The following is a 24,615-nucleotide window of genomic DNA, read 5'->3' on the forward strand; positions in this document are numbered from 1 at the left end:
GAGGCTGTAGGGGGCTGAGGAGGGTTTTACAGGATGGAGACTTAAGTTTGTGAAAGGAAGAAGCCAGAGTAAAGGGAAATGTGAAGGGGGCGTGAAGAGCGACTGGTGGGGTGAGATCTTTCTAGACGCAGGACTGAACCCAGGAACAGGGTCCAGTCTGGCTACTAGGATTCGCCAGAACCCCGTGCTCATACCTTCAGGACCCCCATGCCCTCCCTTTCCAGCAGCAGACCCAGAGCCTTCAGGACCACACTCCACTCATTAAAATTACGACCCCCTGTGCCCTTCTATGGCTCAGGTTCTCTGGCCTAAGCTTGGCACACAGCAGGGGCAGAGTCTTTCCAGCTCCTACTTCCTCCCTACCTCCAAAGGTGACGAGTCATGACAAGAACTCTCAGCAAGTGACACATGTAACCACACGGGTAAGACTTCTATGGAATTCTTACAGGCTCTCTCCTAGTGTCTTATTCCTATTCCCTGAGTGAGAAGGGCTCCCAGGAACAGAGCTCCCGAGTCCTCCCTCCTCAGGGAAGGGAAAGCAAAAGCCAGATCACAGAGACAAAGCGACAGGGAGGCTGGTGCCCCCTACAGCAGCGTAGGCATAGTGCTCTCCTGGGGTCCCTCAGGCAGGACGCCAGCCACTCCTGGAGCACTTTCTCACACCCAGTCAGCTGGACGGTTCCTCCTTTCTGTGAGTCAGATGGCTGCCCTCCAAGGGGGTGGAGGGAAGGCGCAGGTGGCTGAGTACCTAAGATGTGTGCTCACTCCTTGGGCAGGATTTTCATGGTTCAGGGATGAAAGCAGCGAGGAGGAGAGACAGGCCAGAGGGATGCGACTCTGGGAATCCAGCCAGGTGTTCATTCCATTAAGACTTCTGTTCAGTGATCGTCAAGGTGTGAATTCCCATTTCCAGAAAGCCTCAAGGATAAAGGGATTTGTTTATGTATTTATTCTTATTCATTTACTCACTCATTTTCCTCCAATGGTTTTTAGTATATTCACAGAGTTGTATAACTAGTCATTTCAGAACATTTTCATCACCCCTCAAAGAAACCCCAAACCTGTTAGCAGTCAGTCCCAACCCCCCACTCCTTCCCCAGTCCTTCAGCTCTAAGGTCTGGCAAGGCTGCTCCTGCCATGTTCAATGGCAGAGCACTCACTGCAGAATAACACTAGAGAAGCAAAGAGATGCCAGAGAAGCAGAGAACAGCAATTTCCTGTAGTATCTGTTGGGAGCCTGAATAAAAGTTGAATAAAAGTCCTAAGTTGTCTGGCTGATGACTTCCTCTCTCGGAGACTAGAGCAAAGCAATAAGGCAGGTTTAACTGAATAAAATGGGTGGCTGGAACTGGCTGAACAGAGTCATCGTGCTCTGGCAGACACAGAGAAGTCCAAATACAGGCAGCCACCTACCTCAGAACTCACAGAGGCAGAAGTAACTCTGTGACATGGGAAATGGGCTCAAATTTCACAAGCTACAGGACATAGAAAAATATACCGGATGCTCAGCTGAGAAGCTGTGGTTCGACATACAGGACAGCTGTTATATAGTATCTGAGGGCTGTCACATGAGAGACAAGATTTATTCTATAGGACCCCAAGGGCCACACATGGGACCAACAAGTGGAAAGTCACAGGAAGAAAGAGTATTTCAGATCATTACCGGGGAGGATTTCCCAATAGTCACACAATCTTAAGGCCGAACGGGCTGCCTGTCAGGTAGAGAGTTAAAGTGCAATCTGGATATTCAATAAGCAGACGCGGGAGAAGTAATCTGAAAAGCAGAGGGTAGGGTGACAATTGTGACGTTCCCACACTTGACTGGTGAGGTCAACTGTGGGGTGTGCGCTGAGTGATCTGCTACAGCCATCAAACACTGCAGCGTGTGATTTACTGGTTTTAGGTGCTGGGTTTTCATTATGACACCAGTCTTTCTCGTCTGCACTTTTAAATACTTTCTTGAGCTAAGCTGAAAGACTCCATGTTTAAGTTGGCGGGCTGGTAATGCTTGTGGGAATGATGCCCTCAAGTGTGTTCCTGGGGGCCTCAAGTGTGTTCATGGGGCCCTTGAGTGCGTTCACAGGCTGTAAGAAGTGGGGAACTACCAGGCGAGATGACTAGCAGAATCTTTCCCAAGGCCAATAGGCACCCCCTCCTCTGCCTCCCAATCTGACCACAGCCTACTGGGGAGCAGGTGTCATAGCATTTCTGCAGGATTCTTCACAGACTGTAGTGCCTAAATCTCATACCTATGGGAGAGATACTCGTAACAAGTCCTGGGGGGCCTCTGAACTCTACAGAAAGGGAGGGTAAGAACTAAATAAGTTACTCCAGTCTGTGTGTTTCATTTTCACAGAAGAGTCATTCAGACGATTTCAACGGGACCAAAGGCAAATTTAGCCTTTACGTTTTCTTTACATAAAAACGGTTGCAGATGATGAACATATGCCCAGAAAACATCACTTGCTTTCTGAAACATTAAACAGTTTTTCCTCTAAGCAAGAACTGACACGAACTGTTAACTAACGGAACCTGAACTTAGCCAACCTCTCCCCAATCCAAACTGGAATTGACTTTCACTTTTCATCCCCCTGGATAAATGGCCCTGGCAGAAACTGCTGTCACAAAGGCCAACTGTAGAAGTGCCACCAAAAAAATGCTTGACTGCCCAACTCAGGTCTTTTCAGACTCTTCCCTGACTCCTTTCCATGTCCTTTTTCTGCTGCTCTGCCAAACGACCAGACGCTCCTCACTCCTCTGGCACGCAGGAGTAGCGAAGCAGATGGAAGGTATCTCATCACCTGGGATGGTGGCTACTGGGCAGCCTGTAATTTCTGGCACCTCATAATTTTTTTTATTACAAAACTTTTTCATTATAAAGCTATTATTACCACATTATGAAAATCTGGAAACTAGGCAAAAGGGCAAAATCACTTACGGTCCCATCATCCTAAGAAAATCACCCTTTGAGTTCTGCTGCGTTATCTACTCATCTCCACGGCTCCCTGGATATGACAAGATGAACCGCACACATTTAGCCCACCTGTCCCCTACCTCCTCTGCAGAGCATCTGCAGCAGCTTACATATACCATCTGAGCTACCAGGGAAACCCAAACACATGTCATCAGGCAGCAATTCCATATAGACATGCTCTCTCTGAAACCAGCCTGTCCTCGTTTCCCAGTTTCCACACAGATTCCACGTCCTCATCATCCAGGTTGGCACTTTTGCCCCATCTTGGATTCCCCTCCCTCTACTCCAACATCCACCCCCATTGATCTTCTGTCATTACTGCTTTTTCCACAGCTGTCCTCTCCAACCCCATTAATAATAATGCCAGCATCTCCAGTCCGGGCTTCCCTGGTGGCTCAGATGGTAAAGAATCTGCCTGCAACGCAGGAGACCCAGGTTCGATCCCTGGGTCAGGAAGATACCCAGAGAAGGGAATGGCTACCCACTCCAGTATTCTTGCCTGGAGAATTCCATGGACAGAGGAGCCTGGAGGGCTACAGTCCATGGGGTCGCAGAGAGTCAGACACGACTGAGCGACTAAGACTTCTCTCCTCTCCAGTCCAGGCGCTTCGATCTGTCTCTCTAAACGATCACAATGTTTCTCGGCTATTAATGCTGTCCTTTTCCTCTACCTTGCACTGCTAAATGACTGGGACTGCTTTCCCTGAAGAGCAGTTTGAAAACAATCAGTTTTCGATTGTCTGATGAGGCATATTCTTTGGAATACGTTGGAAATTTCTAAACATGTACAACTTGTCCCCAGTCAACCCTCTGGCCCCACCTTTTGCCATTTTCCTACATGAAGCCTCTGCTGGTAACCTGGTGCCCTAGACACGACACATAGCGTGTGGAGTGAGGCAGGGCAGGACATGTGCCTGCTCCCCGGTGTGCCCCAAGGGGAATACCATGCGGGCCAGCTGAGACAGGGGAGATGGGGATCAGGCCCACCCTCCCGCCATTAACTACTACAGAAGCGGCTAAAGTAAATGAAACAACAGTTTCCAAGCATTTGGCTACAAATAGAGCAGGGCTATGAACCTGGAGAGAAAGGAAATACAAGAAGTGAGGTCCAGCGTCACTGGGCTTTCTGCCGGGGACGCTTTTCAGCTGGAGCTCAGGGGAGTGGACGTGAGTGTGAGAAGGCCCAAGCCTTTGCAGGTAGCAAAGATTGCTCAGATATAAGAAACCAATGTGCTACTTGCTTTTTTAAGTAGACTGCTCTGACTTTGGGCTGTAAAAATACGTAACTCGTCTGAAGTTCACATAAGACCTTTCCTCTCCCTTTATCCCTTCTCGTCCTTTCAGTTGTCTGTGGTTGAAAACACCAAGCAACATGACCCAGCATCTCAAGGAAAACTCCCACTAGAAGACGATGAGAGCATTTCTGGGCAGTAGTATTTTCTGTCTCTCAGCTTTCCATAGATTGAGAGCCTCCCTGTCTATTATGGAGAAGAGACAACACACTGAACCCATGGAGTTCTGGATATTAATGGAATATGTGAACATCTCTGCAGGGTTTGCAAAGACCAGGTCGCTGGGCCACCAATACTCTGCAGCATATTTAAGCCCCAAAGGTGGATACCATCAGGGGCAGGCCGGCGAAAGCCATACTGGAGAATGACTCATGCCACAGCAGTCACCAGACACCCTCTTGCCCACCCCAGAGCAGGGCAGGAAGCAGCTTGAGAAGCTGGAGCAACACATGGTGGTGGTTGGGGTTGGGGGCGTGAAGAAGCAGATAGCAGGGTTACTCTTCTCACACCTCACACACTTTCCCTTCCCGCTACTGTAGTTTTCAAATCCTACTTTTTCCTATCTCTGTCCCCAAAGAAGGTTTCAAGAGCCACTGATGACTGCCTTCCACAGCCTGTTGGGCAGGTTGAAGACCCTTGTTGAGCGGCACTGGCCCTGAGGGGCTTCCTCAGAGGGGCTGTCCTGCTACCCTGCTGAACCTGGAATCACCGCTGTGTGTCGTTCAGTTCAGGTGAAGAACTCTGTGCTTCTCCTAGGCAGGGCTCAGGGGCTTCTTCTTCTCTACATGCCATGCACTTCCTGCAGGGCCAGGCCTGAAATCAGTTCTTCTGCCCTCCCTGCTGCCCCTTCTGAAGCCTGAGGAGGATCCCTTAAGAGGACATTTCTTATTCCCACCTCTCACCAAAGTCGGCTCGGGAGCACAGTCTTGAGGTCACATACTTGTGGAGGCTCAGAGGCAGGGGGCAAGTTCAGGGACAGAGCAAACCTAATCCTGCATGTTACACTGTGCGCCCTGGCCTACCACCCAGCGTGCACAGAAACCCCATCCTACCATCAGCGAGGGGCTTGCAGGAGAGGGCGTCATCGAGGTCTCGGGCGGTTGACGGGTCAATGGTGAAGATACAGTCTTTTCTAGGAAAGATTGAAGACATAATTAGCAAGGCCACAAATAACCAAAACTTGACCCCACCGGAGTGCAGCTTTAAAGAACAGTTATTTTGCAAATGTATAAATAGTAGGCAAAGTGGGAGGGACTTCTCTCTTGTCTCTCCGAGAAGGGGATCTTTAGTAAACTGTGAACTAGGGAGGTTAACAAGGCTCTGTACTGACTCTGAGGGCCCTTCTCCTCCTCTCTGTGGCCTAGCCCCTCTTTCTCCTTGATCCTGAGAAACAAGTGCGGGCACGTGGAGGTGAGGCAGCCTCTGGGAGTGAGGATTCCCAAGAAGTCCCTCTGAAGAGGGGCAAGTCCCTTCAGTAAATTAACTCTCTGATGGTCCGTCCTTTCTTCGCCTCCCTCTTTCTCGATGGTTGATGGGAACCTGTCCTTCAAGGATTATATAAGCAAAATTTACTGAGCCTTCTCTGGCCTTGCAAAAGCAGGATGTGCCTAAGAATAAATGGCCTGACTCATGACACAGGGATGAGCCCCAAGAGTAGGTTCTGTGAAAAGCTTTGGGCCCATTTAGTTGGCCATGATGCAATTCTACTTAGAAATGGCCCTAATAATTTTTTTTCCCTTGAAAATAATTGTATACTTCCCCCAAGCTCATACACTTAAGTATACCCCATGCCTATTTATCACCACAGTATCCCTGTGCACATCTCATTCCTAATCTGTGAAGCCCTTGGACAGTCTTATTTTGCTTTAGAATTTCCCAAGTAACATGCCCCACCTAACCCAGCCATTCCTACCATGTAAATATCTAAGATTTGGGCAGTCCTTAGTTCTACATACCGCCCACCCCATCTACTCAGGCACTGGCCTGGAGGTTGGGGTGTTTGGCAGAAACCACCCTCCCTTCCCCATAGGCAGGCTATTTGAGTCAGCACTCCCCACTCCCATTGGACTCTCCTCCAGAGGTAATGAGTGCATCCTGATGGAAAGTAATGCATGCCACCTGACAGGAAGTAATGAATGCATCCTAACAGGAAGTAATGAGTGTAACCTTACGGGAAGACAATGAGGTGAAATTAATCCTGATACCGTGGCAATGGGCTCTAAATTGGTGAGGCTCTTGAACTTGATTCACAAGGTAAAGCTATCTGTTTCTTGTTCCTTTTAGTATCCTCCATAAAAGTAAGCAAACTGCATTGTAAATCCTGAGTACTCAATAAATACTTTTTTAATTGAAACTGAAATGTCCAACTTGGTGGTGGGAAAGTTTTGATCCACCTACAATCACCGTAAGGGCAGCTAAGAAACTAAAAGAATGTTCCTCTAGCAAAAATCAAAAAGAATATTCTGTTAGCTTGACGAGGGCCACAGTTTACTGGTTTACTTAGAGATTTAACCAGGAAGTTAAGTTTTCTTAAAATCAAATGTCTCTAGGTGCTTTGAGAATTTTATTTCTATGAAAAAAAGATAAGGCTCACTAAAACATTTACAGCCTCAAACTGATTCAGCCATATGTGGCAGAATAAAACTTTAAGGCTTCAATTATTAGTTTGTATATGTCTGAGAGGGCCCACACAACCTTTGAGAAAAATCTTAAGACTAGCCCATAAGCACTAAAACCAATGCTCCATTACACTTTTTCAAGAAAATGTGCTCTTAAACCAGAAAGATAAAAGTCTGAATGAAAACAACTCTGAGGAATGGTATTCAGGAAGGATTGCTGGAAGGCGTACCATCCAAACAGTATCTTGATCAGGGTTTGGCCAACTACAGCTCTCAGACCAAACTGGGCCTGCCACCTGTTTCTGAACAGCCTGCAAGCTAAGAATGGTTTTTGTCTTTTTAAATGATTGAAAAAGAAATAAGAAAAACATTATTTCATGACATGTGAAAATTGTATGAAATTCAAATTTCAGCATACAGAAACGAAGCTTTATCAAAACATCATCAAGCTTTTAGGATACGATGGCAGAGTTGAGGTGGGTACTTTTGGCAGGGGCTGTTTACTAAAATGTCTGTCTGACTCTTAGCAGGAAGTGTGCTAATCTTTGTTTCAGACCAAGTCAAAGTGTTAGTCGCTCAGTTGTATACAACTCTTTGTGAACACGTGGACTGTCCGATGGACTGTATCCCGCCAGGCTTCTCTGTCCATGGGATTTCCCAGGCAAGAATACTGAAATGGGTTGCCATTTCCTTCAGTGTTTCCAAAGTAAGTGTTTTAATTTTTTTTAAAGGTCGTATAATTAAATCAGTTTGGTAAATGCTGAGCCAATTTTTTAATTGGAGAACTTCTCAGAGCCTTCAACGTGCTGGAATTGCATAATCCTTGCCAGAGTCATTTGATCTTGGTACTTTTTTTGTGGCAGAGAATCTCCCAGATTTGAGGGGTGATAAATGCACCCATGAGACACCCGTCACAGTGGAATCCTGTCATACAGGGCCTCACCACCAAGCCTACCCCATGGGACACCACAAGAAGTCAACCAAATGGCTGCGCTATTCACTGCAGGGAAGCCGGTGAGGGCCTTGCTCTTGCTCATTCAGTGCCCCTTTCATGGGCACTTACACAACAAGCTTACGCAGTGCAAAGACTCCCTTTTCTTTTCCTGAGCTGATGGTCTGCCTGTACCTCACACACATGTGTGAATTTTATCCTTTTTAAGTTTCCTTCTTTGCTCTGGCTGCTAGGAAACTCAGAAAAAAACGTGTGATCTGTTTCGAGAGAATCTTATTTATAATTTGAACTTTATGAACTAATCTTTATCCTGGGTGCCTATTCTCCTATTCATATATTCCTTTTGCCCTGAAACCTGATATAAAAGTTATTCACTGCATTATATGTGTATCTGCAAGTGGTCTTAAATCATTATTAAAAAAACAGCATATAAAAACATATGCACATATATTGAGGGGTTACAACATTTGGAATCTTGAGGGGGTGCTGGAAGAAAAGAGACAGGCAGTCTAGGCTACTAAGAGAACTAACTTCTAGAGAGAGTAAAACTCGGAGAGCTCCCAGCCAGCATTTGCACTCTAGCAGTGGACTCCAAGCTTGCTCTCTCACTATGGAAAATTGGGAGAAGCGAGGGAACAGTGAGTGACCCTGACAAACCCCAGTCCTCAGTGCTGAGAGCCAGCGATTTAATCTGTTGTCATCGCCACAATTACGACTCGGCCACGATGTGGTGCAGGAGGGCTCTTCCTGGTTGCGGGCCACAGCGGCTGGGAGCTGCTGGCCTCAGCCCTGGGAGCCCGGCCCTGCAGAGGCGGTGCTCTGCGCAGCTGTTACACTCGGTTAACATGCTTGGGATTGTACTGGCTCCTCTTCTGGAAGCCTTTGGTCTCACAACCTGCAGGGAGCAGCCTGGCCTGCCAGTTTTTAGAACCTGTGAGACCAAATATTTAAAGAGTTCCGCAACAATGGTTAGAAAGAAACTAACCCTGACACACAGAAAATCAAGTGCCAGGTGGGGGAGGGAGAGAACCAGGGCTCCAGCGCATGAGGCTGCAGAAACCCAATCCGGAGCCGGGTTATGTAACCAGCTTCTGAAGGCACGTGACTCAAGGGCTTAGTCAAACTTTTTAAAGTGACAGAAAACCTCGAAGACTGTTTTGCTCAAGGCCATTGGTCCTGGAAAAGAACACATGAAGATTAACTAGAAGCCTTCTGCAATCTCTTACAACCTGGTCAAGGATCCCAGGAAACAGCAGAAGCATAGAAAGAACCTCTGCTCCTCGGTCACTCACATGCTCTTCCTCTGACCTTAAGTCCTATTCCTCCTCAGGGCACCCATCGCTCTGCCTCCTTGCAGCTGGAAGCAGCTGTCCAGTCTCCACGGCAACACTTACTCACCCGTTGTCACCATTTACCTCCCTGGATCTGGGCCGTGGCCCCTACCACATCACAGAAATTGTTCTCCCCAAGGTCATGGTTGCTGCCAGATTAATCATCTTAGAGCATGAGTCTGGTCAAAAACCTTCATCAATTCCTTACTGAGGAAAAGAGAAATGCAGCTTAGAATTCAAAGCCTTTCATGACACGGCCCCCACTAGTATATTTCTAATCAGACTGCATACTCCCAAAGTGCACCTTATGTGCCAACCTTTTCTCTACACCTTCTGGCCCCTCACACACTAGTGGTGAAGTTCCTAACATTAGGACATTTATCCCACCAGTCTCCAACGCCTAAGACCTACCTAGCTTTTAAAGGCCTGGCTGCAATGCTCTGCTTTTTTTATCCAGGGAACCTTTGTGGCTCCACAGAGTAGAAGTCACCTCCCCACAGTTGCCCTGCCCAAGTCTGCAACCGGGCCCGATCCAACAGCACTGACCACTACACCCAGCATGCTGGGGGTTACTTATGGACGCGTGCCTCAGCACTGTGACAAGACTGGGAGCTCCTCAAGGTCTGGCTCTGACACTGACCGGTCCTGTAGATCTCTTCCAACACACTGAAGGCACACACGTAATGAATAGCTGATGGATAAGTGAATGAAAAAAAATGACTGAAAGGGCTCCCTTGAGCACTTTTCCATTCAGTTTTGCCACTGTGTCTTGGGAAACACATTTAGGATTAGAACTCATGACCTCCTGGCGTCGAACCCTGTGGTCACACCACAGTTGTTATTGTTTCCAAGGGTGTCCTTTTCTGTCTTCATCCCATCTTCTTTTCTCATAAAACAGTGTTTTACAAACTGCGGTTCAGGGACCATTTCCAGACTAACAAAATTTATAGAGGCCCTCCTCTGTCCGTGACTCTGGGTTTGTCTCCTTGCTAGCAAGCAATTCTGGTGAGAAAGATCTGGGTCAATGATGGTGAATGGATGGAAAGGGATGAAAAATATTTCAGAAATAAACTTAAAGGGATAAAGACTGCAATTTTTACTCACCTTCTTAGATTAGATGGGACAGCAAGGAGATCAAACCAGTCTATTCTAAAGGGTATCAACTCTGAATATTCATGTCAAGGACTAATGCTGAAACTGAAGCTCCAACACTTTGGCCACCTGATGCCAACAGATGACTCATTGGAAAAGACCCGGATACTGGGAAAGATTGAAAGTAGGAAGAGAAGGGGACAAAAGAGGATGAGATGGTTAGATGGCATCACTGATTCAATGGACATGAGTTTGAGCAAACTCCAAGAGCTGGTGATGGACAGGGAAGCCTGGTGTGTTGCTGTCCCTGGGGTCACAAAGTTGGACACAACTCAGTGACTGAAAAATAACAACAGAGTTTATATAGAAACAAAAAAATTTTATGTGAATTGGAGCAGGAAAAGTAACTAAGGAACTGAAGCACTCCACTATGATAATGCATCTCTATGGAGCATCACGTACAGAGTCCAGCCAGATGAGTGCTAGGACGAACCAGTCGAGTCAGATGCTGAATTCATCCGAGCTTCTACTTTACACTGATTTTCCTCCAGGACAGGCCAACTTCTGTCAAAAGCAAAAGAAGCTGGGAGCACCATTCAAACCTAAATCAGCCCCTCTAAGTACAGTGGGGCTGGACCTTTTATTTTTTTCTGATGGCAGCTGCAGATATGTTAATACTCTTTCACTCACGACTACTACCACAACAGATGCTAAAAAGCCGGACACAAATCACAGATTTTTCAGAACAGAAAAAGACTAAGGACTATTTAAAGCAGAAAGAGATCTTGGTCCATCTGTCCCTCCACTCCCCGCAAGTAATGAAATGACACATACGAGGCCATCCTGTTAAGAGTTAGTCGCTCAATCATGTCTGACTCATTGTGATCCCATGAACTGCAGCCTGCCAGACTCCTCTGTCCATGGAATTTTCCAGGCATGAATACTGGAGTGGGTCCATTCTCTTTGCTAGGGGATCTTCCCAACCCAGGAATCGAACCCAGGTCTCCTGCATTGCAGGCAGATTCTTCACTGTCTGAGCCACTGGGGAAGTCCATGAGTCCACAGAGTGAACATAAAGCAAGGGTGCAGTGCTCTGAGCATCTGTTCACCCACTCAGAGGGTTTTAACCTAGGGTCCACAGAAGGTCTACCTCCAGCTTTAGCAGAATCCCGGACCACATGAATGTAGTTGTTAGGTTACTTTCCAAACAATTGTGATATGACAAGAACTGGGTCAGAAATGACCAAAATGGTCTCCATTGTTATATTTGTTTACTCACCCATTCACTGAACCTCTCGCTATTCTATGCTTCTTTTAGACTTCAAAAACCCACACCCTGGAGCAGATGAAGCTAGCCTGGTACCCTGGGAGCCAGAGGTCACAGCACAGGCCAGGAAAGCCATGGTTTAACCTTAGAGAATCTATGGATTCATGTTGATGTATGGCAGAAACCTACACAATATTGTAAAGCAATTTTCCGCCAATTAACAATAAAGAAAACAAATTTTAAAAACCTTAAAGAAGATGTTAAAACCTTAGACAAGATGTTAAAATTAACTTTCTTCTCAATTTTCACTTTGAAAAATGTGAAACTTTCAGGAAAGTTTAAAGAATAGTAAAATTAACATCCATATACCTCTCATTAAGACTCATCAAATGTCAACACTTTGACATATTTCTTTTATCTTTCTCTTCCCTCTGTCCCTCTTTTCATATGCTTAGCTTTGCTTAAACATTTGAACTATTTTAAATTATGTAGTAGAGATCATGAAACTTTACCCCTTTATCCTTCTGCATGTGTCTTCTAAGAATAAAGGCATTCTTCTGCAGAACCACAATACGACTATCACAGTAAAGATGAAATGTACTTCCCTATATACAATCTACAGATCATATTTAAATGTCTTCAGTTCTCTCACAGAGGCTCTTTGGCTTTTTGTATTCCTCCTGACTTGGTCTCTAATCAAGGTTTACATAGTGTTTGGTAGTCATGTCTCTAGTTTGTTTAGTGTATATGAATCCCTCTTTTTTTTTTCCTATAAATATAACACTGCCTTTTTTTTTTTTAAGAGTCCAGGCCAGTTGTTTTGTAGAATGTCTCATGTTCTAGATTTATCAGCTTGTTTTCTTATGGAAGGAGGAAGAGAGGAAAGGACAGAAATAAATCAAATGTGGCAAAACTAATCTCTAAATTTCCAAGAAATAGAAAGTTAGGTTTTAAGTCTTGACTAAATTCAGGGGGAATGTCTGCCACGAACCCTTCACAGGTGACGGCGTGCTTTGTACTACATTCCTTCAGAAGGTACAAGCTGTCAGGGTGCCAGGTTTGATCTGCTAAGGTGCTAAGACCAGATCGTTCTGGCTCCCTTTTACTTTTTATTAATTAATAACTAATCTGTGGGATAAAAATTTTAGATCATGTGAATATCATGTTCGGAAACAACTTTTCATGGCTTCCCTGGTGGCTCAGTGGTAAAGAATCCACCTACCAATGCAGGAGACGTGGGTTCAATCCCTGTGTGGGTAAGATCCTATGGAGAAGAGAATGGTAACCCATTCCAGTATTCTTGCCTGGAGAATTTCACGGACAGAGGAGCCTGGAAGGTGAGAGTCCATGGGGTCACAAAAGAGTCAGACATGACTTAGCAACTAAACAACAAAAACAACAATTAGAGAAAGGTTCAAATAACCTTTCAGCCAGTGATTTTAGCTTCCACTGATGAATTCTGCCTGAATCAATCATAGCTTTGCAAGCTATAAAATGGTACTTTAACCTTCTGTATTATTAGCAGACACTCTTCTGTCAAGAGCTTTTCCTGCTCTGCTCCCTACTTTTTTGTTTGTTGCTCGTTTCTCTTTAAGTATTATTATAGGTACACTGACTTTAAAAAAATGATATGAAGTATAATCCATTACCATTACTATTCTTTCTAATACTCAAATTGTCCCAAACTAGGCTGGGGGAGAAGGCAATGGCACCCCACTCCAGTACTCTTGCCTGGAAAATCCCATGGATGGAGGAGCCTGGTAGGCTGCAGTCCATGAGGTCGCTGAGAGTTGGACACGACTGAGCGACTTCTCGTTGACTTTTCACTTTATGCATTGGAGAAGGAAATGGCAACCCACTCCAGTGTTCTTGCCTGGAGAATCCCAGAGACGGGAGAGCCTGGTGGGCTGCCTTCTGTGGGGTTGCACAGTCGGACACGACTGAAGCAACTTAGCAGCAGCAGCAGCAGGCTGGTGGAAGCCCTTCCAGTGATCTCTACATGCTTGTGCTGTGTCTCCTTAAGTCTTCCAGCACTTCTATGCTTTTTGGCACAGTAAATATTTCAGACTCACCTTATACATTTCCTGCCCCGGACTAATAATCAGCATGTCCCTAAGGAGCCCAAATTTCTTTCAGTGGAGAATGAACGGTATTTAGAAACCAAGATAGGGTCCTAGAGATTGCTATGCTCATTATTACTTGGCCCTTTTAAAGAGCAAAATTAGAAAATACCGAGTTAAGTCATGTGAAATTGCTGATATTTGACTACTTATGACCTAAAACTGGTAGTTTCATATGGTAAAACCTAGTATATTGTTTCAGTCATATTTATACCTGACTGTACTCTAGTACTACAGAGTTCTTCCTCATCTTCTCCCATTCCATATTTACATTTTTATTCTCCTGCTGAGAACCTCAGCTCTCCATGGCTTCAATATTCAAAACACTTTCAGAATTACAATCCCAATATCTGCCAGAAACAAAGTATCTGTTAAGATTTCTTTGGAGTTTTATTCTTAGAATATAGGCAGGAAAGAGGTCAAAAGCACAGTGCCCAAAAGTTAATTTTTTCTCTGTGTGGTGATGCCATACATTTGATAAACATCAGGACCATTTATTATTGTCTTATGTCAGTTTTAGATATTTTGCTTTTGTTATTGTTCAGTGGCTAAGTTGTGTCCGACTTTCTTGTACTAAATGGTTGATACCTATGTATAGTTGCAGCTCTTTAAGTTCATAAATTTTCACTTATTTTGTGTCAAGAACAAATTGAAGTTGTAGGAACCAGTAGAATGTCAATGTGAAGCTATCAGAGGTTAACAGAAAGAAGGCCAGAATTCCTCCATTCATTGTTTATGGGCATTTACTACTCTAAGTGTCTGGGACACATTTGAGAACAAAGAAACTTACCCATTTACATTCTAGTGGGGGAGGGGCTGCAGAAAATAAACAGTATTGTAATTAAGTGTTCAGTTCAGTCCAGTCGCTCAGTCGTTTCCAACTGTTTGCGACCCCATGAACGGCAGCACACCAGGCCTCCCTGTCCATCACCAACTCCCGGAGTTTACCCAAACTCATGTCCATTGAGTCGGTGATGCCATCTAACCATCTCATCCTCTGTCGTCCCCTTCTCCTCCTGCCTTCAATCTTTCCCAACATCAGGGTAAAGAATCTTACCTATTTACATTCTAGTGGGGGAGGGGACGGCAGAAAATAAAACAGTATTGTAATTAAGTGTGATGGAGGTTAAAAAAAAAAAGAACATTAGAACAGAGTAAAGAGGGCTGGAAGTACTGATAACAATTATAAATAGGATAGTCAGCACAGGCTTCAAAAGAGATGGTAACATTTGAAGATGACTTGAAGGAGTTGAGGAGTAAGCCACGGACTTTATATGCAAGAAAGACTTGGGTAAAAGGAAGAGCTAATGCAAAGGCCTGGAAGCCACCAATTAGTTTATCTGAAAGCCCTGACCTACTGGGCACAATTCAACCAAAACAGTTGATATGTAGATCAGGAATGCCTTGTCCTCTTCGCTCTTTCACTTCCTGTCCAAGTCTAAAACCCAGGCTTGTGGGTGTTCAGAACGCAGCTCTGCACAGCTAAGGGAGCAATGAGAACAGCCCAGTTCCACTGGCCCCAGAAAGTCTTTCTACCAGAAAGTCTTTCTACCAGAAATGCTCACTGAACATCAAGTCTTTCTACCAGAAATGCTCACTGAACTCTTCTTTGACCTCTGGTAGTAGAACTTTCTTATAACCCAGATTTAAAATATCACATTGGGGTTACTTTAAAACAGAGTGGAAGAACAGTGATTGATACATAATAAGTTTTAAAATCAGACAAAATGAAGTAACAGTAAGCTTAAAGGAAATGCTCTCATAGGAGGATCAAATATCTAAACCCCTAAATATAAGATTAAGAGTTTAGGCATGAAAAGTTCTCCTATGTGTAATATGTGTCTGAGGTCTTCAGCTCAAGACACAGGAAATCTCGCTCTCATTAAAAATGCTTTTTCCTCCCCCTACATCACCTAGAAATCATCTCGTGAGAGGTGATTTTTCACTCTCCTTTTATGGGTGGGAAACTGAGGCTCAGAGAGATAAAGTAACTTGCTAACATCATAGAACTGCATAACTTTAACTTACCGGAAGAAGAATTCAAAAGAGAAGGTGTTAAAAGAAGTTAATTAGACCAAGAAGTTTGATTTCAAATGGAAGCTGAAATCTCTTCTAGTCACCCTTGGTTCCATAGTTTAACTTAAGATTTAAACAGCCCAGAAGCATTTTGGTGGAACCAATAATTACCCCAAATTTCTTTGAGAAACGTTTCTCTATGGTTGATTAAATTGACAATGACTTCATTTTTAGGTACCAAATCTAAACGTGACAACTTTTAACCCTCAGCCTTAAAATCCATATACAGAGTTCTGACATCAAGTTATTATTCAAAATGAATATTCTTTAGTATGCCAGAGAAAGTCAAGTTCTAAGTATCCAAAAGCAGGAAAAAGTAGCCAAAGAGGAACATAAAGTATACCACTTTAAAACACTACTCTTTTAAATTTGGCTTTGCAATTTCCAGAAAAGCCATAGTTAATATATTAAAATAAAACAAAATGTAAACCAAATTTTAATATGACTTTATTAGCAACTTAAGCACAATGGTAAAGGCCAGTACTGGACAGATTTAAATTCTAGTGGACAGAATTAAGAATAGTCACAAAGTCAAGGAATTAACTATGTCTAGACATCGCTCCTAGATTTCTATTTGAGGAACAGTCATCCTTTGAATTCCCAAGCCAGGAATTCAGAACCTGCTGTTGAAAGGATCATCATCCTTAATTCTCAATCCATTTATCAGGCTAAAATGCAAATGTAAGTGGTGAATACATTTCCACAGCACTGGAGCTCCAAAGAGCCTTCTCAGGGAGCATGCTGAGCTAACTGGGGAAGGGTTAAGCCACCCCTATTTTTCAGATCTGAAAACAGTTGTTCTGATATGAGAAGAATCATTACAATGGTGCCAGCTCCCTTCTATAAAAGCTATACACATTTTCTGCACAACTGTATGATTGTTATGGCAACCATAAAAATGGAACTATCATTCTTCAAATTACACACTACCCATACTGGATTACCTACATAGTCTGCTCTTCCGCATCACCCAGAATTTCTTTTCAGAAAGTGCTATGTCTGTCCTATAGATGTTTAGGAGCAAGATAAAGTGGTCTCTTTCAAAGAGAGAGTCCACAACAATGAATCTTTCAAAGGCCTAGTTCTTCAAGAATTCTAGGACTTCCCTGTCAAGCCTTTTAATCCCATGGTCACTGGGAGGCCTAGAAATATTTCCCCTGGGAGGCAGGGGAACTGCCTGGAAAATGTATTCCCCTAAATGACTGATTTTATTATAAGCATGAATAAGAGCACCACGAATGAGCCTCATTAGACCTCGATCAGTTCTGCAAAGTACAGAGAACATTTACCAAAGTCTCAGTTCAGGAAAAGTGAGAGATTTAAGAAAACACATAAGCATTTTAATTAAATTTACTGTAGAAAATAATAATAACATGAATATAGCAAACTAAAATGTCAAAAATTTCATCTATATTTCATGATGATCAGGGACTCTTTTTAAAAATCACTTTGGCCGACGTAAGTAGGATTTTGTAATTTTTAACAGAAATGAGTAATGGGGAAAGCAAACTCTAGTCTTGTCTTTTAAATATTAATTTTAGGTCAAAATTCTCTTTCATTGTTCACAGAACTGATTCCATAGTTAAAAAAAAAAAAAGCAGCCTGGTAATAACTTTCTGGCTGATTTTAACATAGAATATTTAGATTTTGGATGAAAATATGTTCAAAATACCATTTGCTCCATAGAGTTTCCAAATAAGGCACAGAAATTTATCTAGATTTCCTTTCCCCCAAAACAACAACACCACCCACAAATTCTCCAGGCAAGTCAAGCTCTAATACAGCACCTCTAGTTACAGTAGGTACTCCCTCAGCCACAGGGTGCAGTGGACCATGTAATGTTCCCTTCTCCATTCCCACTCCAACTTCAAGACAGGAAGAGCCCTGAAGTGATCCCCAATGACCTCATCCAGAGCCTGCACTTCTTCCTGCACTTTCAGGGTTCAAGTTATCCAGCATAATTCCTCTATCTCAGCCCAATCCCCATCTTTTAGCCTTTATGACATTTCGAACTGACCACGAATTCATAATCCCACCCTCACATCCTACTGAAACAGCTCCCCAGCTGAACTCCATTCTCCTTCCTCTCTTACTTTCCTGCCTTTCAGATTCTTTGGCATTTGACTACCAGGATGACGTTCCTAAAACACACCATTAGATTACGCTCCTTTCTCATAATGTATGCTTTCTCAAAAATCTGCACTGGCTTCCAGCCATCCTGACATTACAGTCCTCAGTTTGGCATTCCATATCCTCCATGATCTGGCTTTAAACTATTTTTCCCCCCTTACTTAAGATGACCTATCTTCATTACCATAGTCCCTTAGTAAGCCAGTTCTACCAAGCATCCTGAAGTAGTGACTTGTGGAGAGCCATCATTTCTTTTTCTAGATTTTATTATCTCTGGTAGAAAGGACTATCTCTTTCAATTATGTATTTTTCAGTTCTAATAATACCTAGAGTTCAGTTCAGTCACTCAGTCGTGTCTGACTCTTTTTGTGACCCCATGGACTGCAGCACGCCAGGCCTCCCTGTCCATCACCAACTCCTGGAGTTTACTCAAACTCATGTCCATTGAGTTGGTGATACCATCCAACCATCTCATCCTCTGTTGTCCCCTTCTCCTACCGCCTTCAATCTTTCCCAGCATCAGGGTCTTTTCTAAGGAGTCAGTTCTTCGCATCAGGTGGCCAAAGTATTGGAGTTTCAGCTTCAGCATCAGTCTTTCCAATGAATATTCAGGACGGATTTCCTTTAGGATTGACTGGTTGGATCTAGAACCTAGAGTTCAGGGTCTTGCAAATAGTAAAGATAATCAATATTTACTGAATTGAATCTTTAATTGGGCTCCTTCAGCTCTAACCACAGGAAAAAAGGCTGGAACTGTGGTAAAGCTAATACCCCCTTGACTGGAAGTACCATCTATCTGTGAGAGTAGAATCCACTTCAGGTGATACCTAGGGACCTCTAGCTCTGGCCTGAGAATACAATCCTAGACATTTTTCTAGGTTTAGAACCCAAGTCCTTTGCCAAGTCCAAGGCAATGCATCTTAATGCTCACCAGAAAGAAGGAAGGGGCAGTATTTTATCAAGCATAATGTATGTTAGACCTGGGCTAAGCATTATACGTGTTATTATATTTAATCCCTGACACGACCTCATAAGAAATATAGTAACTGTACATTCCTTTTAACTTGTACAGAAAGGCTCAGAGAATTTAAGTAACTTGCCCAAGAACACATACCTAGTAAGTGGCAGAGGGATAACGCTAGCCAAATTTGTCTCTAAAACCTACATTCTAGTATTTCACTCCTGTGCTATCAGGGCCATTAACATTTTCAAACTCCCAGGATAGAAAAGTAACCAGTGGCACCACGGCATAAAGGGAGGAGGAAACAAGAGTTGTGGTGGACTGCTTGTTAACTGGCTTGACGCTCCCCCTCCCAAACCAACACGTAACCCAAAGCAGGACAAAACTTAATTCTCACCCTTGAATTTGGAATCAGGACAGGGAGAGTGAGAGAAAGAGGAAGGTACTTGAGGGGGAAGAGGGAGAGAGAAACAAGGCTCCTTCTGGGTGGCTGCGGTAGCTCTTAGCAGCAGCCATCCCCCTGAGGGGCAGGAAGCAAGAGAGGCTGGTGTGAGTTAGGAGAAGCCAGGGTGTAGAGGCGTGAGAGGCGGAGGTGAAGCAAGAAGCCTTTCTGGGTTTCCTGCCTCACTGTAGTCCCTGGTTCCCTGCCCTTGAATTCTGGGAGTCACCACAGGATCCTTAAAACAAATTCCCCTTTCTGCTTAAGTGAGCTCCAGTGGTTTCTGTTATTTGGGACCGAAAGTCTTAATTAATGCAACAGCTGTGGAAAGTTTCCTAGAATGGCTAACTCCGTGTGGCTTTCCCCAAGGCTTTCTCGTTAGCAAGCCATGACAGGTTACAGCTGATGCTTCCACACTGCCCACTCCTGGGAGTACCAGGTGCTGGGAAGCAGAGGGAGGGCATGGCAGGGTATCAGCTGAGTTACTGTTGTGGGAGGAGGGGCGTGCCACACTGTATAGCATAGGGATCTAGTTCCAACCAGGGATCGAACCCGTGCCCTCTGCAGTGGAAGCCCAGAGTCTTAACTTCTGGACCACCCGGATAGTCCCTCAAGTTTCTATTTCAAAAACAAATTAATTTTTAGGATTGCTTCTGTAATTAGAGTTACACAAAGTACAATGCTATGACATTTTTTTGGCCAGTAGTGATTTGAAGGAGGCTCTAAATTCTCCTTTCTCAATATGGGGAGGGGAAGCATGTGGTGTTTGTTTGTTTGTTTGTTTTGATGTTTTCCTCAATTGTTGGTTTTTTTTTAATGTTTTATCAAGGGTATGAGTTTTAATGTGGAGACATACGGAGATGGTGGTAAGAGGTTCCTAGACTGCAGAACTGAATTCAAGTCCAAGCTTTGCCCCTCTCAGCCATGTGACCTTGGGCAAGTGACTACACTCATCTGAGCCACAGTTTCTTCATCTGTCGAATAGGGGTGATTATTGGATAAAAAGTTCATTTGGGTTTTTCTGTACCATCCCAAACTAACTTTTTGGCCAATCCAATATTTCACAGGGTTGTTTTAATGATTAAACAGGGTAAGGCTTAAGTATAAAATAATTATACCTATCAAAAAGCACAAAGGATGCAGTCAATAAATTATATTTTGGTATATGTAAATTTTATGTATATTTTATGGGCTTCCCTGGTGGCTCAGAGGTTAAAGCGTCGCCTCTAATACAGGAGACCTGGGTTCAATCCCTGGGTTGGGAAGATCCCCTGGAGAAGGAAATGGTAACCCACTCCAGTATTCTTGCCTGGAGAATCCCATGGACGGAGGAGCCTGGTGGGCTACAGTCCATGGGGTCGCAAAGAGTCGGACACGACTGAGCGACTTAACTTATATGTATACTTGGCTTCCCCGGTGGCTCAGATGGTAAAGAATCTGCCTGCAATTCAGGAGAGCCAGGTTCGATCCATGGTTTAGGAAGATCCCCTGGAGAAGGGAATGGCAACCCACTCCAGTATTCTTGCCTGGAGAAGTCCATGGACAGAGGAGCCTGGAGGGCTACAGTCCATGGGGTCGCAAAGAGTCGGGCACGACTGAAGCAACTTAGCACATATGTGTATTTACCACATTAACAACAAGGCTAAATGAAAACTTCAAACTTTCCCATGTGTTAATTTTCCTTATCCTGGATATTTCTGGCAGAACTTAACAGAGATGATCTATTACTAGGAAATGGGTCTTTCTCTTGGTGTGTCCTTGGTATGTATCAAGCCCCAAGGCAGAGACAACAGGAAAGGGACACCCAATGAGCACCTCCTACGCACCCAGCACCGCGTCAGGTCTGACCAACAGTCAAGATCATGCGAGGGATTTAATATTTTCAAAGTAACTCTATTTCAAAAAGAAACGATTAAATATGGCTATAGAAAAGGATAATTGAACACACATTTAAAGCATTATTATGCTTGTGGGAACACTCCTATCCTAGGAATTCTAATTACATCTGTAAGACCACAGGAGAACTGTTTAAACAATCACAATTTGAAACTCTGGATTCTCCCACATACAAACTTTGGTATAATTCCACTAGGTCACCTCTCAGGCAAAAAGAATACAGGGCAACTTTACATTTGCACACTCTGAGTGAATATATGTAACAGATATGAGTAAATATATGCAACAAAACCATCACACATGTAACAGGACCTCTATGCACATCAGTGTCTTCCTCTGAAACCTACAGAGAGACTTCATTCCCTTGCTCACATCATGCCACAACTGCTCAAGAGGTTTCTGGAATTCTGTAAGAACTACTTTCTAGGCCAATTCACGAGCTTCACAAGAAAATCAGTTTTACTACTTTATAATTATACTTTTTTTTTTTGAAGTCGTATTATCCAGCCTGATCACCCACCTGATTTACCACTCTTGGCTCCACACTGACTTGGCTGTTTCCAAAATTCAAATGCACTCTCAAAAGATGAAGGTTTGCCATTGTTGAAAATGTGCCTTAGGCTCTGAAGGCAATTTCCGAAGAGGAGTCCAAAAATGTGTATGGCTCCTTACCCACTGCCTGCCAGCAGGCTCAAACCCTCCTCATTCTCACAAACATCTTCAGGACCCTGCTTCTGTCAGGCTCCCCGTCACAGCCTCTGGCGTGGCAAAGCTCTCTGAAAAGCATGTCTGTATTTAGCGTCCCCACTTTTTCATGTCTCTTCCACTCTTTCGGCTCTGGTGATACCACTGAAACAACTCATGAGATAGTCCAAAGACAAAGAAAAGGGCTTGACAGATGAATGCAATGACTTCTGTCCCAGAGCCCAGGGCAGCTCACCCTTGCTTGGAACTTGCCACCTCCTGTGCCTTCTCTTTAACTCTTCTAACATCCTCCTTTCTGTAGCCTGCTCCTCACCTTTTCCTAAGAAGCTTCCACCCTTTAAATGTTGGAGCTCTTCACAGTCCATCACTGGTCCTCTTTCCCTTTTCTGACTACAGGCTTACTAGGTATATTCATTCACTTTGTGGCTTTGACTACTATTTCATGTACCTGAGTAGGTATCTGCAGCCCAGCTTTCATGAGTGCCAGGTTTTTCTTTCTGCCTCTTGGACATCTCCTATTGATTATCCTAGGCACTTAATACACAAATTTTACTCATCTTCCTCCATCCAAACTTTTTGTTCTTGCCCTCTAACTCACACCCTCAGAATTCTGTGAACTTAACCTACGCCTAAGGTTACTGACATACAGACATATTCTCCTACTGAAAGGTCTTCTCAGAGGATGTCAGTGACAGTGTTAATTGCCTTTTCCTCTTCCTTTTTAAATAATAATAAAACAAAAGCCTGTGGAAATTCTATTCATCCCTCATGATCAAGTTCAAAGATTACCTGGCTTTAAAGTTTCCTCATGCAAAATTAATTACCTTCTCATCTGTGTTCATCTGGTGCCCCTTTAAAAAATTTTAAACTTTTATTTTAACATAATCACTGATTAATACACAATGTAAGAAATAATAGAGAGATGCTGTCTTCCTACTGGGGTTTCTGAGGTGGCTCAGTGTTAAATAATCCGCCTGCCAATGCAAGAGATGCAAGAGATGTGGGTTCGATGCCTGGGTCGGGAAGATCTCCTGGATGAAGAAATGGCAACTGGCTCCAGTATTCTTGCCTGTAGAGGAAAATTACATGAACAGAGGAGCCTGGCAGGCTACAGTCCATGGGGTTGCAAAGAGTCAGACACAACTGAGCACACACACATCTTCCTTTTATGTGACTTCTATTGGTAAATCTTGTAAAATTATAGTACAATACCAAAACCAGGATGTTGACGTTGAGACGGTGCATTGATCTTATTTAGATAACCCACTGGTACTTGTATTCATGAAGTCCTCAACAATTTCATCATACACAGAGGTTCATATAAGTACCACCTCAGTTAAGATAAAGAAGGCTATCTCATCTCAAGGATACTTCAAGTTGTCTGTTAATAATAATCATACCCAACTCCCACCTGTCTGCATGCCTCAGTCCCTGACAACTACAAACCTATTCTCCATTTTCAAAATGTGTCTTTCCTAAAAAGTGACATCAATAGAATCACACAGCTGTAAACCTTGCAAACTGGCTTTTTTTTAAACTCAGCTTATTTCCTGAAATTCATGCAATTGTTGTGTATATCAACAGTCCATTCCTTTCTGTTGCTGAGTACCATTCCATGATGTGGATGTACCACAGCTCGTCTAACCATTCGCCCACGGAAGGAAATTTGCGTTATTTCCAGTCTGGGGATGCTACAACTAAAGATGCTATGAAAACCTGTGCATAAGTTTTTGTGTGAACTGTAAGTTTTCATTTTTCTGGGATAAATGCCTAGGAATGCAATTACCAGGCTATATGGTGGTCGCATTTAGCTTTTTCAGAAACTACAAAAAGTGTTTCCAGAGTGGCTGTGCCATTTTACATTTCTACTAGCAGTGTGAGAATGAATCACTTTCTCTGCTTGGATTTGGTTTTTGCTTTTACTTTAGCCATGCTGATAGATAAGTACTGGTATTTTCATTGTAGACTTAATTTGCATTTTCTAGTGGCTAATGACAGAGAAGGCAATGGCACCTCACTCCAGTACTCTTGCCTGGAAATCCCATGGATGGAGGAGCGTGACAGGCTGCAGTCCATGGGGTCACTAAGGTTCGGACATGACTGAGCGACTTCACGTTCACTTTTCATTTTCATGCATTGGAGAAGGAAATGGCAACCCACTCTAGCGTTCTTGCCTGGAGAATCCCAGGGGCGGCGGAGCCTGGTGAGCTGCTGTCTATGGGGTCGCACAGAGTTGGACACGACTGAAGTGACTTAGCAGCAGCAGCAGTGGCTAATGATATTCAACTTAAAAAATATTTATTATTTATTCATTTGGCTGCACCAGGTCACAGCTGGAGCACTCAGGTTCTTTGATCTTCACTGCAGTAGGGGGATCTTTAGTTGCAGCATGCAGACTCTCAGTTGTGGCACGTGGAATCTAGTTCCCTGCCCAGGGATTGAACTCAGGCACCCTGCATTGGCAGTGTGGAGTCTTAGCCACTGGACCAAAGTCAGGGAAGTTCTTAAACATTTTCTTGTTTATGCATTTGCCATAAGCAGCATGTGTCTTCTGCCAATTTTCTAACTGGATTGCTTTTATACTGTTGAGTTTTAAGGGTTCTCGACATATTGTAGATACTATTCTTTTGTTGGATATGCAGTTTGCAAATATTTACTCCCAGTCTAGCTTGTCTTTTCATCTTCGTAACAGAGTCTTTCACAGAAAAACAAAAACTTCGAATGTCATTGAGAACCAATTTATCAATCTTTCCTGACATGGA

The 24,615-nt window shown here is 43.7% G+C and overlaps 1 protein-coding gene across 4 annotated transcripts in view; it reads right to left on the reverse strand.

Moving 5' to 3' along the window:
- DIS3L2 (DIS3 like 3'-5' exoribonuclease 2) overlaps positions 1 to 24,615 on the reverse strand; it is a 362,916-nt gene that overhangs the window by 153,412 nt on the left and 184,889 nt on the right. For 3 of the 4 annotated variants that reach the window (XM_040228111.1, XM_040228112.1, XM_040228114.1), the window contains exon 10: positions 5,319 to 5,398. The exons of the other annotated variant lie outside the window; for it this stretch is intronic. In XM_040228111.1, coding sequence (XP_040084045.1) covers positions 5,319 to 5,398 — 80 coding nt within the window. The remainder of the gene's footprint in view (positions 1 to 5,318; positions 5,399 to 24,615) is intronic. 4 annotated transcript variants of the gene reach the window in all.

The sequence above is a fragment of the Oryx dammah genome, unplaced genomic scaffold (assembly GCF_014754425.2).
Source record: "Oryx dammah isolate SB20612 unplaced genomic scaffold, SCBI_Odam_1.1 HiC_scaffold_27, whole genome shotgun sequence".
Lineage (NCBI taxonomy): Eukaryota > Metazoa > Chordata > Mammalia > Artiodactyla > Bovidae > Oryx > Oryx dammah.